At 38.0% G+C, this 16867-nt stretch overlaps 2 protein-coding genes across 3 annotated transcripts in view; one reads left to right on the top strand and one right to left on the bottom strand.

Annotated features, from left to right (window-relative positions):
- Nucleotides 1-4103: 4103 nt before the first annotated feature.
- parp9 (poly(ADP-ribose) polymerase family member 9) lies at nucleotides 4104-13744 on the bottom strand. 2 transcript variants are annotated; one of them, XM_048194067.1, is made up of 10 exons: nucleotides 13617-13733; nucleotides 12889-13041; nucleotides 7654-8564; nucleotides 7277-7510; nucleotides 6969-7178; nucleotides 6731-6803; nucleotides 5940-6482; nucleotides 5714-5835; nucleotides 4918-5074; nucleotides 4104-4747 (listed from the first exon to the last, which is right to left on the bottom strand). In XM_048194067.1, exons 3-10 carry the CDS (start codon nucleotides 8533-8535, stop codon nucleotides 4434-4436), a joined length of 2535 nt encoding a protein of 844 aa, XP_048050024.1. In that variant the 5' UTR covers nucleotides 8536-8564; nucleotides 12889-13041; nucleotides 13617-13733; the 3' UTR covers nucleotides 4104-4433. The 2 variants fall into 2 exon arrangements, with proteins under 2 accessions (XP_048050024.1, XP_048050025.1); XM_048194068.1 differs by lacking the exon at nucleotides 4918-5074 and having other exon boundaries at nucleotides 4543-4747; nucleotides 13617-13744.
- Nucleotides 13057-16867, top strand: part of parp14rs1 (poly(ADP-ribose) polymerase family member 14-related sequence 1) — a 12258-nt gene continuing 8447 nt past the window's right edge. Inside the window, exons 1-5 of the mRNA XM_048194064.1 lie at nucleotides 13057-13301; nucleotides 13539-13642; nucleotides 13723-13759; nucleotides 16260-16487; nucleotides 16624-16851. Of these exons, the coding sequence (XP_048050021.1) occupies nucleotides 13121-13301; nucleotides 13539-13642; nucleotides 13723-13759; nucleotides 16260-16487; nucleotides 16624-16851 (778 nt within the window). The 5' untranslated portion in view covers nucleotides 13057-13120. The remainder of the gene's footprint in view (nucleotides 13302-13538; nucleotides 13643-13722; nucleotides 13760-16259; nucleotides 16488-16623; nucleotides 16852-16867) is intronic.

Raw genomic sequence — 16867 nt, 5'->3', positions numbered from 1 at the left:
TAAAGTATTAAAATGGTGGCATCAGTATTGAGAGTATATTTGCTGTTAAAATCATTCTTTGACCCAGATGTATTTCAACTTTTTATATGTAGAGCAACTCTTACACTACAAATGTTAAAGGTGCCATTGAACGTTTTTTTTACAAGATGTAATATAAGTCTAAGGTGTCACCTGAATGTGTCTGTGAAGTTGCAGCTCAAAATACCCCATAGATTTTTTTAAATTAATTATTTTAACTGCCTATTTTGAGGCATAATTAGAAATGCGCCGATTCATGCTGCGGCCCCTTTAAATCGCACGCTCTCCGCCCCCTCCCGAGCTCTCGACTCTATCACTGCATAAACAAAGTTCACACAGCTAATATAACCCTCATAATGGATCTTTACAAAGTGTTCGTCATGCAGCATGTCTAATCGTGTAAGTATAGTATTTATTTGGATGTTTACATTTGATTCTGAATGAGTTTGATAGAATGAAGTTGTGTTTATGCATTATACAGACTGCAAGTGTTTAAAAATGAAAATAGCGACGGCTCTTGTCTCCGTGAATACAGTAATAAACGATGGTAACTTTAACCACATTTAACAGTAACTTACATTAACAACATGCTAACGAAACATTTAGAAAGACAATTCACAATTATCACTAAAAATATCATGTTATCATGGATCATGTCAGTTATTATCGCTCCATCTGCCATTTTTCGCTATTGTCCTTACCTAGTCTGATGATTCAGCTGTGCACATCCAGATGTTAATACTGGCTGCCCTTGTGTAATGCCTCGATCATGGGCTGGCATATGCAAATATTGGGGGCGTACATATTAATGATCCCGACTGTTACGTAACAGTCAGTGTTATGTTGAGATTCGCCTGTTCTTCAGAGGTCTTTTAAACAAATGAGATTTATATAAGAAGGAGGAAACAATGGAGTTTGAGACTCACTGTATGTCATTTCCATGTACTGAACTCTTGTTATTCAACTATGCCGAGGTAAATTCAATTTTCAATTCGATGGCATAGTTGAATTCAATTTAAAATATGTCTTATTGTTATATTTCTGTAATAAACATTTTGTCATGATCACCGTCAGTTCCTGTCAGTTCCTAGACTACACTTCCCATAATCCTCCCTGCCTGTCACATGCACACTCCAATCCAATCATCATTTGCCACATACACCTGTAGCCTATTATCTGGACTATTTAAGACTCACTCACACACCACCTCATTGCAAAATCTTGTTTCACCCAGTGTACAATTCTGTGCGTTTATATCCTGTCTGTTGTTACCGTTCCTGCCTGTTACCCGTTATCAACCCGTTGCTGCCTGCCTTTGACCCTTGCCTGGTTTTCTGTTCTGTGAGTGATATCTGCCTGTCCTGATCATTGCCTGTATCCCGACCACAACTCTGCCTGTCCCTTGCTGTTCCTGTTTGTTCCCATTTGACCCTGCCTATACGACCAAGCTTAATTTTAATAAAGCTTTGCACATGGATCCACACCGAGATCCAGTAGCTTTCGTGAGTGTTCCTGTCTCAGCTAATATGAGTCCATCTGTCCAGTTAATGTGCCTCCATCAAGGAGACAGAACGATTGAGGATTATGTCGAGGACTTTTTGGATATTGGACTGGCACACTTAACTTTTGACACTGTATGTCTCATGATATTCTTTCGCGGGGGACTGTCTGAACCGCTCAGTTCCATCATGCCATTACATGATCCTAACGGGACTTTAGAACAGTATATAGAGCTGGCTTTGCAACTGAGTGGATCTCCCTTTACTGTGGGTGTCGCGGAGGAACACAACACCTTGCTGAATCACGTAATGGCTGCCACTAAAGAGAACACTCACAAGATGGCGGCTACCACAACAACAACACGTCACACTGATCTTCCAGAGCAACATCACGTCTTCGCTGATCTTCCAGTGCCAAGTCATGTCTCTGCAGATCTCCTAGGGCAACTTAACGTCTTCACTGATCTTCCAGAGCCAAGTCAAGTCTCCGTTGATCGTCTAGAATCACGCCACGTCTCTGGATCTGTCCGGGAGCGGAGAGGGTTGCGTTCCAGTGTGGCATTCCTAAGCCTCCGCTGGCCGCTTCGCACTCAAGCTCACCGGTTGCAACGCACTCAAGCCCGCCAGACGCTTCGCACACAAGTTCGCCGGTTGCCACGCACTCAAGCTCTCTGGATGCAATGGACACTGTTATGCAGATGACAGTCAGATTTATGTACCTCTGAAAAAGAAAAATAACTCTGTTGGACAACTACCTGTACTCGATTGTCTCGATGACATAAAGGCCTGGATGGCTCTGAACTTTTTAAATTTTAATGATAAAAAACAGAAGTGATGGTTTTTGGAGGCACCACTGGGACCCCGCCTGTAGATCTGGGCTCCTTGGCACCCTATATTAAACCTAGTATCACTAACCTAGGAGTTAAAGTGGACCCTGAGCTTAAATTTAACAGTCAGATCAAAGCTGTTGTCAAATCAAGCTTCTTTCATTTGAGGCAGCTGGCCAAAATAAAGCCAATTCTGTTAAGACAACATTTTGAAACTGTAATCCACGCCTTTGTAACTACAAGGCTGGACTACTGTAATTCACTATATGTGGGGGTTAGTGGGTCCTCCATCACCCGTCTCCAGATGATACAAAATGCAGCAGCACGTCTTTTAACGGGCACACGTAAACATGAGCACATTTCCCCTATTTTAGCTTCATTACACTGGCTGCCTATTCAATTTAGGATCCATTTTAAAATTCTGTTATTTGCTTTTAAATCACTAAATGCCCCGCCCCGCCATACCTCTCTGAGCTTCTACACTCTTATACACCCATCCACTCTCTCAGATCAGATGATCAGCTGCTCCTGACTGTGCCTAAAAGTAAATTAAGCGTAAGCTCAGAGGGGACCGTTCCTTTGCTGTGTCTGCCCCTAAACTATGGAATGATCTGCCTTTGCATGTTAAGCAGGCCTCTTCTTTATCTGTTTTTAAAACCCTTCTTAAAACCCATCTTTTCTCTTTGGCTTTTGACACCTAGTAAGATGTCGACTTTATTTACTTGATTTAATTTGTTACTTTGAATGCTTTTATTGTGTGGTTATTAATTGTATATATGTTTATTTTTTCTGTACAGCACTTTGGTCAACTTTGGTTGTTGTAAAGTGCTTAACAAATAAAGTTTGTTTGGTATGGTATGGACAAGATGGCCGCTTCGCCAGTGCCCACGGGCAAGATGGCCGCCCCTTCTGTGTCTGTGAACATAGGGGTCGTTCCAGCCATTGAGTCCGCTCCAGAGCTCAAGCGTCTTGTCCTGCCGGCGCCACCCGAGCTCCTTGCCCTGCCAGCGCCGTCCAAGCGTCTTGCCCTGCCGGCGCCACCCGAGCTCCTTGCCCACGAATCCGCCACGGCCTCCGTTGAATTCCCCAAGAACTTTTTTTGGGGGGGCCATATAATTTGGAATTTGTGGGTGGGGACCCTGCACGGCCATGGCCGTCTACGGCCTCCGAACGGTTATGGCCGTCTATGGATTACAACTTGCTATGGCCATTAATGGGGGGTGTTATGTCACGATCACCGTCAGTTCCTGTCAGTTCCTAGACTACACTTCCCATAATCCTCCCTGCCTGTTACATGCACACTCCAATCCAATCATCATTTGCCACATACACCTGTAGCCTATTATCTGGACTATTTAAGACTCACTCACACACCACCTCATTGCGAAGTCTTGTTTCACCCAGTGTACAGTTCTGAGCGTTTATATCCTGTCTGCCTGTCTGTTGTTACCGTTCCTGCCTGTTACCTGTTTCGACCCGTTGCTGCCTGCCTTTGACCCTTGCCTGGTTTTCTGTTCTGAGTGATATCTGCCTGTCCTGATCATTGCCTGTATCCTGACCACGACTCTGCCTGTCCCTTGCTGTTCCTGTTCGTTCCCGTTTGACCCTGCCTGTACGACCACGCTCACTTTTAATAAAGCTTTGCACATGGATCCCTGCCTGAGTCCAGCTTCGTTACACATTTTCTTGTCTAAATCTAAAGAAAGTTGTATTATATATGGCTCACATGTTGAACAGATAAAAGACATCACAAGAGAAATTCTGATTGAAATTTAGCATTTATTTAAGACAAAGCAGAGTAACAACTGTATAGTACTCAAAGCAAGACCTGTGAGAAACTGTCAGAACAGTTTTAGTCGAAGCTGGTTACATTCTGGCTTAGTACATTAAAAAAAAAAATAATAATAATAATAATAATTTTCACCATCTTCTATTCCCATCAATAATCCAGTAATATGTGATTTAGACTAATGATTACAAAGACCTTTATTCTTTATTTGTATAGTTCAGTATTTATTGTTTGATGCCTTGATTGAAATTGATGAAAAATTAGTGAATGAAAATCTAAATTTCAAGCCACAAATTTGACCTAATAATTTGTAATGTGTTCATATTGCTGCTCAGCAAATGATTTGTCACATATGATCAGACATTCAGGAAGAGCTTGTTGACCGCTGAAGATGATATGTGTCTGTCCTCTGTCAAACACACTATCATAACGATTCAAAGGGTCTCCCATTAAGGCAGGGGGCAAAACAAAATCTCGAGAACCATCCGTGGATTTCCCAGTGAGGACCCGGGCCTGAATGATGTAGATGTACTGCTCATGATCCTGCTCCTTCCACAGCTTCATGGCTCCGTCCACTGTACTGCTGAAGTATATTCCACTGCCATACTTTTGCTCTAAATGAAGGAAAACTTCTTTATTGAAAATATTGTAACCTGATTCCAAACATCAAAATATATCATTTGTACCTTAAAAACACATAGTAAATTAACTTTTACAGGAAATGCCTTCAGAGAAGAACACAAAAACCTAATTATTATTCTCAATGTCTTCACATTTGTGTTACCTGCAGGAGGGGCGAACTCTTTCTGAAAGCCTACTCTACAGATGAGATCACAGAACTGAGCTGACACACGCTGGTAGAGGTGCTTCGGTTTGTCTTTCACTCTCTGTTCATTTTTGTTAAACAGCTGCTGTAGTGCGATGTTCTCTAGCTTCTCCACCTGCAACAACCAGTGCAACCACATGTCATTAGATACTATTATTATCACAACACATTGCTATACTTCAAATCAAGTCATTTTTATAGTGCTTTTCACAATACACGCTTATTCAAAACAGCTTTATAGAAATTCATTATGTTAATGTTTATATACTTTAATGCCTAATTGTCCACATCTGAGATTTGCTATATTTATTGATGTATGTGATTGTACTGTATGCATGGGGATAGTGCTGGATATATTTATAGTAGTTGCAAGTTGGAGTTATTATTTTGCTGTGATATGGAAGTCTGTAAGGTTTGAAATGTATGAAAAGATTTATGTAAATGAAGGTCATAACATTATTTATTTATATATATATATATATATACATACAAAAGTCATAATGCATAGTACATAACAAAAAATATAATATGGAAACAAAAATCATAAAAAAATCATAATTACATAGAATAGATTAAGAAAAAACAATTTATTGGTTTTTTTGTTTGTTTGTTTGTTTGTTTGTTTGTTTTTTGTGAAAACAACATGCTTGACACATAACAGGTTCAAAAACTGCTCAATATCAAGATAAAGATAATATGATGTTCTCTCAGCAAATAAAACATAATATTGGATGTAGAATGGCAACTCGCTCACCTTGACGACACGGAGCCCAAAATCCTCTAAAGCTCTCCTTCCTTCTTTGTCAACATATTCCTCACTCACAGGAATTCTTGCATAAAATGAATTGTTAAGAGGCTTAAAAGGATCCAACAGGCCTGTGGTGTCAAGGAGTAAAAACTGTATCAGGTCATCAGAGACATACACCCAACACTAACTTATTATCTGCAATATATTTAAATTTTAAGTATTAAAAACATACATGTCCTCTTCATTGAGCTCAATCCTCCACTGTTATCAATCAAAACCATGGACTTAAACTTGAATTTGTGGTTACTGAACGTGATTTCTTCACTCCCTGCCAGATAAGCTTTCTCCAAAACTGCACTGGTTTCAGGTGTTTGTATCCAAGGTTCATCTTTACAGCTCCAGCGAACCACAGAATACAGAATGTCACGTTCTTCAGCTTCGGCAAAGTCCTGCTGGGCCTTACAGAGCATGGACTCCACCTCAATTGCTGCACAGCTGACATCTGAAGGACTTCCAGTGATGGTTATGCCACCATTACCATTCCTGAAAAACTCCTTGATGTGAACACGAAACATGGCTTGGAGAGAAAGCAGGTTTTCATGGTCTCTTTGGTCAAGGTATATAACATGGTTATTCCTTATTGTCATGTTATCTGCTTGCTTAAGCATGTTAAATGTCCATGCTTTTGCTTCTCTCTCAGCCTCCTTGGAGACACTGTGGAACTCAACATTGGGTGTTTCATTTGCTGTGGTTTCTTTGGCTGCAAAAGCAAAGCCTGAAAGTATTTTAAAGTGATATAAGAACATTTATCTCAGTAGTTTTAACAAGTATTTGTATTGTTAAAGTCCAATCATCATGACTTTACCAAATAAAGGCTCAATAATATCTGAGTAACTTAACAAAATAACGGTGATAGTGAAGAACAGTATTCTTAATCTGGGCAAATTTGTGATGCTGTGAAATGAAATATAAGCAAAAATGAATATATATATATATATATATATATATATATATATTGCTTACTTGTTGTCATGTCACTGGGTAAGACTGGGGACATTGTTCCTTCTTTTCTTCGCTTCATCTCCTTTTCGAAAGCCTGAACATGCAGTGAAATCAAATATGTGAAATTGCTAAATTGCATTCTTTGCTTGATTATTTTTGTACCTATGCTGCACATCATAATGTTTTTAATGCTGTCACTTTTTGCAGTAGAGACACAAAAGTTAAATGTGACAAGTTATATGCAATTATCATATATCACCTTCATCATTTCTTCGTCTTTTGGGAACACAACAAAGTATATGTTCAGTTTCAAGCTCTGTTTTGCAAATCCAGCCACAGCATCCATCATGATTCGAGCCACCTGATATTTGTCTAAACCCAGATTACCAGTACCAATAGCTGGAAAGGAGATGGATGTGTGGTTCAAAGCAGCTTTTCTCAAACATTCTGAGACCCCTTTGAAAAGGATCTACATAACAACAAAAGACAGAGAGTGGTCAGTGATAATAATAGACATGAAAAAATGAATAAAGCTGAATAAAGCGTGCTGATAAAAATTCAATCTACCTTCTCTGCATTAGGGTCAGACCTAAAGGCGCATACAGTATGAAAAACTGCTCTACATTTAAGGTCGTATCCTTTTGTCTCATAAAGATCAGCACCTGTGTAACCTTTGCCAGAGTATCTTTGTCTGTTAATCTCGTCTTGAATCTTTCTGCCAGCTTTGTTCAAAATAGCTTTTGAAACTTCTCCACGTGACAAATCGCAGTCCTTTGCAATTGTATTCACAATTACATCAACCTGGAGATTGAATCAAAGAACAGAGAAAAATAAATTTTATATTTTCCATATAACACATTTTTATATTATTATACAAAACAACCTTTTCTTTAAAAACCTGAAAATCATGAGTTGCTAGCTAGTCCATGACATTATAGTCTTACCTTTTCCTCCTCAATAAAGCCCTTTTTAAGATGCAGTGTTACGTTGCCAAACTGCAAACTCTTGCTTGAAGAGAAAGTCTTGCTCTGGTTTCCTCCTTGCACAGCTACACTGTATGAGCCAGAGGTGCTGGACGGATCAAAAACTGCTCTAGTAGCTCTCTCCATTTCGTGGACAGAGGGTTCATCATTATTGACAAGATGGATTTCTAAGTTCTTGCCTGGAAACCCATTCAAGTCATGGAACTGCTTTATAGCCTTTACAATAATGTCTGCACAGAGACCTCTTGGAAAATGGAAAAGGCCAGAACTCAGAGCAGGAATAGCAACAGAGGAAATGTTATTTATTACAACTATTTCTAGAATTCTCAGGATAGCATTATGTAAGAAGGGTATAGCTCGATCAATATCCTTCTTGGTTGGGTTTGGAGACAAGCAGGGACCAACAGCATGTATGATATATTTACATGGGAGATTTCCAGCAAGAGTGAGCACAGCATCACCAGTTTTCACTCTTTGCACTTGCTGTATAATATCATCACTCCATTTCTGGATCATTGGTCCCCCAATATCACTCAGGGCTTGTGCAAGACCTCCTGCATGGTTTAGCTTCTCATTGGCTGCATTGACCACAGCATCCACTTGATGACGGGTAAGATCATCTTTCCAGATTGATATTTCCACTCCACTGGACAGCTTTGTGGAGTACCTCTTCTCAGCACGCAAGACACCACTGTTACTACCAAAGGTGCCAGCCTCTTCCATGTTGTGGAGAATTGCCATGCAATTAAATTTTGCTTTAACAGCATAGCAAAAGGCATACTGACACTTTCTCAAAATGGCAGTGTGCTCTGGAACTAGTGGTATCTGTTGTATGTCACTCATGGCTTTTAGCTTCCTCTGGATACAAACCTCTATGGGTTGGGTGGAAGGGGAAATGAATGAATTATCAACAATTATACAAAAATATCAACAATTTATACAGAATTCTGACTGCAGAATCATTAGTCAAAATATCCTATTGGATTGTGTACAAAATTTCTATAAGAAGTTCTTTCATTTTTTGGAACCAATGCTAAAGGTTACTTAGCCTCTTTTAAGAATCTAATAAGATGCTATAGGGGTGAGCAATAAGGCAAAATTATTATATCACGATTTTCTTTCAGGCAGGATCACAATTCATGATCTTGATAAAATAATTAACTTCTAGTTCATTATTTTATCTTTGTTATTAAAAAATATATATATTTATAATTAATTATTTTGATTTTATATTCATTTTATATTAATTATTTTGTCACGAATAGTCAAGACAATGCATTATTTTAAGTTAAAAATTAAACTTAAAGTAAAACATTGTCTTGACTATTTGTGAGTTGAAACAAAGGTTATTTTCAAGTTGAATTAACTCACATTTTTAAGGCAGCAGGTGAACTTTCATTTCTAAGTTTAACCAGCTGAAAATGTTTTAGTGTTCTGATAGAAAGTCCAAAGGGTTCTTAGACTAAGATAAACTACGACTGACCAAATAAAAAAACTCTGTATATACAGGTCCTTCTCAAAAAATTAGCATATTGTGATAAGTTCATTATTTTCCATAATGTAATGATAAAAATTAAACTTTCATATATTTTAGATTCATTGCACACCAACTGAAATATTTCAGGTCTTTTATTGTTTTAATACTGATGATTTTGGCATACAGCTCATGAAAACCCAAAATTCCAAAAAATCTCAAAAAATTAGCATATCATGAAAAGGTTCTCTAAACGAGCTATTAACCTACTCATCTGAATCAACTAATTAACTCTAAACACCTGCAAAAGATTCCTGAGGCTTTTAAAAACTCCCAGCCTGGTTCATTACTCAAAACCGCAATCATGGGTAAGACTGCCGACCTGACTGCTGTCCAGAAGGCCATCATTGACACCCTCAAGCAAGAGGGTAAGACACAGAAAGAAATTTCTGAACGAATAGGCTGTTCCCAGAGTGCTGTATCAAGGCACCTCAGTGGGAAGTCTGTGGGAAGGAAAAAGTGTGGCAAAAAACGCTGCACAACGAGAAGAGGTGACCGGACCCTGAGGAAGATTGTGGAGAAGGACCGATTCCAGACCTTGGGGGACCTGCGGAAGCAGTGGACTGAGTCTGGAGTAGAAACATCCAGAGCCACCGTGCACAGGCATGAAATGGGCTACAGGTGCCGCATTCCCCAGGTCAAGCCACTTTTGAACCAGAAACAGCGGCAGAAGCGCCTGACCTGGGCTACAGAGAAGCAGCACTGGACTGTTGCTCAGTTTTGCATGTCATTCAGAAATCAAGGTGCCAGAGTCTGGAGGAAGACTGGGGAGAAGGAAATGCCAAAATGCCTGAAGTCCAGTGTCAAGTACGCACAGTCAGTGATGGTCTGGGGTGCCATGTCAGCTGCTGGTGTTGGTCCACTGTGTTTTATCAAGGGCAGGGTCAATGCAGCTAGCTATCAGGAGATTTTGGAGCACTTCATGCTTCCATCTGCTGAAAAGCTTTATGGAGATGAAGATTTCGTTTTTCAGCACGACCTGGCCAATGTTCCCTCTAATTTTTTTTTCTCGCTGAGCAAAACTTTTCTCTGTTGAGCGCACATTTTGGGCACCTGAGCAAAAACATTCTTTATATCAGACCTGTACAATGAACGTAAACACACACACGCAAAAAAAAGGTTTTATCATACAACTAACTTTTTAATGTGCCATTTCTATTTTATTTGACCCTTGATGTAACTTAGTGATTTATTAAATAATATGTTTGAAAACAAGCAGTTCAGTCACTAAATTAAGCACATTTTAGGTTACTTGAGATTTTTTCACATTGCTGTATTAACTGTACCAGTCTTTACCAAGAAATTCTATTAAAAAATAATTTCTGTCCTCCTGCAGGACAGTTCAATTCTTTATAATAATATAAGCAGTTACACTGATGGTTTGGGACAACCATAATGTGTTTTTGTACAGTCAATTATTAGCAACAAACAGTGTTAAACCATCAAAATTACATGTTTATTGCTTATGAATTTCCCAGATTTTCTATACCAGGAGGTTTCAAGATTTTTAGTGGCAAGGAGCTCTAAACAATCCCCTTGTGAGATCATTTTTTTATTAGGCTTACATTATAATATAATAAAATATATTATAATCTTGAAGGATTTAAACTGATATACAGTATTATATCAGTTTAAATGAAAAATTCATTTTGTTTTAATATATTATAATATGAAAACTGAAGCATTTAAACAGATCTGATAGCTAAATATTTTTAAGAAAAATTAACGTTAACTCTTTTATAGTTGTCTAAACATCCCTGAAACCCACACCACCATCACACACAATAATCTATTTAAACGGAGGTAGCCTATATAACTGATGTATTTTGAGTTTGCACGCTTCACCTGTGGTGGGTGTAGTTGTAAATGTCTCAGAGTTTTGTTAGCATTCTGTGCCCATCATCCGTTATTTCTGCCACTTTTCATTAAAACATGACGTTTTATTTCACATTTCTTTTCGTTTCGCGTTGCCTCTCTCGTATTGAAGTATTTACTCCGCAAACATGACAGTATTCTTACCGCGACTGATTTGGCTCAGGCCCGCGGCTGCTCACACACGCTCACATCGTTCTCTTTCTATGAAACCTGTAAACCGGTTCTAACTCTATAGCGACAATAACTCTATAGCGGTTGACCAGAGCACTGCACTTATTTCTCATTTAAACTACAATCGAATGGATTTTCCCCGATTTTCCCACACATGATTTTTGTCCTCTGCGCGGCAATTATTCTTTCTGCGCGGCCGCGCACGCGCGCAGCTTAGAGGGAACATTGGACCTGGCACCTGCTCACAGTGCCAAAACCACTGGTAAATGGTTTACTGACCATGGTATTACTGTGCTCAATTGGCCTGCCAACTCTCCTGACCTGAACCCCATAGAGAATCTGTGGGATATTGTGAAGAGAAAGTTGAGAGACGCAAGACCCAACACTCTGGATGAGCTTAAGGCCGCTATCGAAGCATCCTGGGCCTCCATAACACCTCAGCAGTGCCACAGGCTGATTGCCTCCATGCCACGCCGCATTGAAGCAGTCATTTCTGCAAAAGGATTCCCGACCAAGTATTGAGTGCATAACTGAACATAATTATTTGAAGGTTGACTTTTTTTTGTATTAAAAACCCTTTTCTTTTATTGGTCGGATGAAATATGCTAATTTTTTGAGATAGGAATTTTAGGTTTTCATGAGCTGTATGCCAAAATCATCAGTATTAAAACAATAAAAGACCTGAAATATTTCAGTTGGTGTGCAATGAATCTAAAATATATGAATGTTTAATTTTTATCATTACATTATGGAAAATAATGAACTTTTATCACAATATGCTAATTTTTTGAGAAGGACCTGTATAACTATAGGCCTAGCCTATATATATATATATATATATATATATATATATATATATATATATATATATATATATATATATATATCTCAGCTAGAAAGCAAACTGAAAAGAAGATGTTAAACAGCTAGTCACCATTCACTTTCATTGTAGGCCTATAAGGAAAAATGCAATGAAAGTAAATGGAGACAGAGGCTTTTAGTATCTAACATTCTGTTTAACTTAAGTAAGAAATGAAGACAGGCATGAGGGTGAGTAACTGATGATAAAGAAGCATTGTTTTGTCATTTATGTTACACCCTGACCTTGACCAAAGACCATAACACTTAATTTTTATTTTAGAGGGACCTATCCCTTTAAATTGCACGTATCCACTATACTAACAACACTAGCCAACTCCGCAACACAAGAACCTAAAAAATCGATTAACAAAACACTAAAAATTAAAGGAGTAAAACTATAGACGTAAAGTAAAATTAAAGCATAAACGTTGTGTTTTTACACAACGAAGCCTAATCCTTGTGAATGTTGAAACGTCGTCATACGAAGCTGCAAATAATCCTGATCGCTAAGATCAGGAGCCAAAGATCCATGCAACTTAGCCTAAGTATAGTAGACTACTTGTTTTTGAAATTACAAACAAATCTTACCGTAGTTTTACTAACTTCTATCAAGGCATGCATATCAATGACAATGAAAATCACATAAAAAGTTTGTTGAATTGAAATCGAAAGCGAAAGAGTTGTGCGACCTTCAATGAATTAAATGCGAACAGATGTCGATTTACTCAATAACCCACAAGAATCTGTTCACTCACCTTTTTTTATTTCATTTACTGCAATGCTTTCCTAGTTTTTCCAAAACAGCGATGGTTTCAACGTTTCGAAAAGAAGCGACTAAACAGGTTTCTTCCTGAAGCTGAAATGTTTTTTGTCGTTGTTGGGAAAAACCCCGCCCGATGCATGACAGGCTGCAAAGAAATCAAAAGTGAAAGCTTAGCCTTAAAACTGAGTTCGACTAACACTTCAGTCACAGCAAGACAGGCGGACATGGCCGAGGAGTTCCCTTACGCTCTCTCCGTGGAGGGCCAGTGGGACCCCCACACTCCCAAACTAAAAAATAAACTTATCATCTATTTCCAAAGTAGGAAATCCGACGGAGGCGACTGTGTGGTGGAACACTGTGATACTGAAGGACAGACAGCAACTGTTCGATTCAAAGCAGAGGAAGGTAAAGTTGCCTAAACTCCTTAAGAATTCTGAATCACTGTTACATATATCACGAATAAATCGTAAAGTGATGCGTTAATATTTTCGCGTTAAAAGTTTCATAATTATTGATTATATCGAAACCTGTTGTGGAGTTACAGTGGGAGGAGTCCAGAAACGAAACTGATCTAATTTTTGCGTAGTGCAACTGAAAATCAAGATGTTTGTTCACTCATGTATGTTCTAATATTTGTCTCAGTGAGACAGCGGGTTCTGAACAAACAAACGCATGAGCTCAAGATTGGTCAAAAAACTGTGAAAATCACTGTGAGTCTACCGTCATCAGAAGCATCAGTTCCTCATGTGAGTATTCAATATCACAACTGAGTAAAGCGAACAGCTAATATTTTGACTTGGAGTAAAAAGTAAACTTTGTTTTCCAGGAATCAACCTCTTCAGTCAGCAGCACAATCACGTCGGGTAAGTCCTTCGGGATCAGAATAAACGCTGTTCTGCTGCCCTCTGCTGGTCATGCCAGCATGTAGGCCTAGACTTGCTGCTTGCTTCCCGCGAAACCTTTTTTTCCAACATAGGCCTGTTTATGTTATTGTTGGGTGTTTCTTTTCTTTTCTTTTCTTTTCTTTTCTTTTCTTTTCTTACACTGGCAAGTGTTACAACACTTTCCTTCTTATCGGCCATGACACAGATGAAAATTGTGTGGGCGTTATAGCCTATCAAACTAAACAAGCTGATTTAGATGATGCAAGTTGTCATTTAACATTCATTAAATTATGATCACATACAGTACACAATTTTATGCCAGACATGAAAGACATAGGCTATACTTTCTTTTTTGTCATGCAAATCCTTTATAATTTAACAAAAAGTCGCACAGTATGTCCCCAGCTAACACAAATATGTTGTAAGAATGTTTGGCTAAAATCCCCAAGTTATGAAGTTATGAAAACGTTATTTCTCTAAAAATTCAAAACGTCCAGGTTTTAAAAACATTTTTCCTTGGTTGTTCAGACATTAGAGAAAGCATTGATGGAACGTTCTATTTTATCATTTTGCACATAACATTACTATGTACTTTTGATTGTTCTCCGAACATTCTAAAACAAGTAGTAATATCATTTGAAAAAAAATATTTCAGAAAAAAGTTCCATGAAAGATGTATAAACATTTTTGTGCTACAATTTTGTCAACATTATTAGAAAAAACATTTGTTCATAACTTGGAGTAACCTTACTGATTTAAGTAGAAATTTTATAATTACATGTATACAGTTAAAGTTTTCGCTTTTCATAGCTTTAATAAAATTAGCCTTGATGAACACTACAACAATATTACAGAAATAATAATTCTGAAGTTATAATTTTCAGTACAATTGATAATGCTGTATAGACCCTTTTCACAGACTGATGATGCGTTTTAATGGCCATCAGCATCATAAATCCTGCTAAGTTTTTTTATATTTAATTTTTTTAAAATGTACGTACACTTATAACGCTAGACTTTGTATTATATTACCTTTGCATCAAATTCCTAAAAAAAACAAAACAAAACAAAAAAACAAATTAATGCTGTTGTGGTGTTTCTAATACACTGGCTATGGGAGTGATGGTAAAATTGACATCTTTCTCTCTTCTGACTACTGTTATCAATATCTCTCAATTTTCAATGGGAAAAATATTTTTAATGTAGTCTCTCATTCACCCCCACTATAGAAGTTTATGACGACTTCCGCTTCTGAGAAACCCGGAAATGTGAAAAGGGTCAATTGTACTTTTTCTGGGTAGGGTACAATGGGGTTAAAATCACACCTTAAGAAAAGTGTGCTTCTCTCTCTCTCACACACACACACACACAGACACACACACACACACACACACACACATATAATCATATGAAAAAGTTAGGACATCCTAGGAAATCATCTGAAGGCAGGTCTTAAAATTTAGAACATAAAACTTCAGATGAACAACAACACATGACATATCACACCGTGCCATTATATATTTAATGAAAACTAGGCCAAAATGGAGAAGCCATGATTGACAATCTAAGTATCTTTTAAGGAAAAAATATTTAAAAACTAAAGATTCTAAAAGCTTTGAAGGAGATGCAATGAAAATGGATTTTTAATATGGCTTTACAGTAGTAACAATAAATATGATATTTTATTATATGATTGTCAGGGCGTGGTTAAAGGAACACTCCACTTTTTTTGAAAATAGGCTCATTTTCCCACTCCCCTAGAGTTAACAGTTGAGTTTTACCATTTTCGAATCCATTCAGCCGATCTCCGGGTCTGGTGGTACCACTTTTAGCATAGCTTAGCATAGATCATTGAATCTGATTAGACCATTAGCATCTCGCTCAAAAATGACCAAAGAGTTTCAATATTTTTCCTATTTCAAACTTAACTCTTCTCTAGTTACATCGTGTACTAAGACCGAAGGAAAATGAAAAATTGCGATTTTCTAGGCTGATATGGCTAGGAACTATACTCTCATTCCGATGTAATAAGGAACTTTGGGTGAAGCAGGTGCAATGATATCAAAAATAAAGTGATACGAATATTATAGCAAAGATTTTATTCAGCTTTAGCATGGTTATTTGTGCATGATACCTCGGCACAAACAGGATACCAAGCTTAATAAATGATATCTTAAGTACAACTAATGCCTTGTAGCACTGTGCTTCAACAGGCAGTTGCAATCTGTCTACACCTGACGTGACAAAGCAACTATTGCAAATCCAATTGTCTTTTGTGTCAGAAGTAGCATAGGTGCTTGGAGTACATCAGAAATAGAATGGGGCATCAATTTACTGTCTGAGATTTGTCGCACCACATCGCATCCAGTGTAGACAGCATCACTGATTATAATGGGGTCTACTGTATTTTGTTGTGTTGCATCACAGCACTTGTAGACAATGTGTAAATCTTTTCAAATTAATGATGTTTTATATTCAGGTGAACCACAGAGTGAAGAAGAAGAGAAGGTTGAGATACCTGAGGAAAAAGAAGAAGATACAACCCATAGATCAGTTGTAATTGAAAACATCCAAAACAGCGGTCAAGAGTTTCTGACAATGCTGGTGGAAAATGTACAGAAAGGATCTTCTGGTGAGGCAAATGACTTCAGCATTGAGATGATACCAGAGGGCAACTGTGCTGTGGTAACCTTTTCCTATAGCAAAGGTAAGTCATGGGTTGTGTTCCCCAGGAGAATATACTCTTCAGATGTACATGCAAAAAACTAGCCCTTTTGGGAGGGCGTCTGAGTGTTGATCACCTTCCCCCTAACCCACATTGTTACTTATATTTTCTTCAATAGATGCAGAAGACTTCATTATATCCAGCCCAAGCAATGGAATTATTAAGAGGAAAAACATGAAAGTCCGGTTACTTGAGATGACATCAAAGGTGAAAGCTGAAGGCTTACCTCCAAACACAAACTCTGACTACCTCATGCTCTATTTTGAAAAATTTGGAGAAGTAGTGGATGATGGTGTAACATTTGAAACGGATCAGTCAGCAATCATCACTTTTAAAAATCCTGAAGGTACATAAAGTGGTTA

This window comes from Megalobrama amblycephala, linkage group LG6 (genome assembly GCF_018812025.1).
Source record: "Megalobrama amblycephala isolate DHTTF-2021 linkage group LG6, ASM1881202v1, whole genome shotgun sequence".
NCBI lineage: Eukaryota > Metazoa > Chordata > Actinopteri > Cypriniformes > Xenocyprididae > Megalobrama > Megalobrama amblycephala.
The sequence above is the reverse complement of the archived record's forward strand: the minus strand, read 5'-3'. Positions and strand labels throughout refer to the sequence as shown.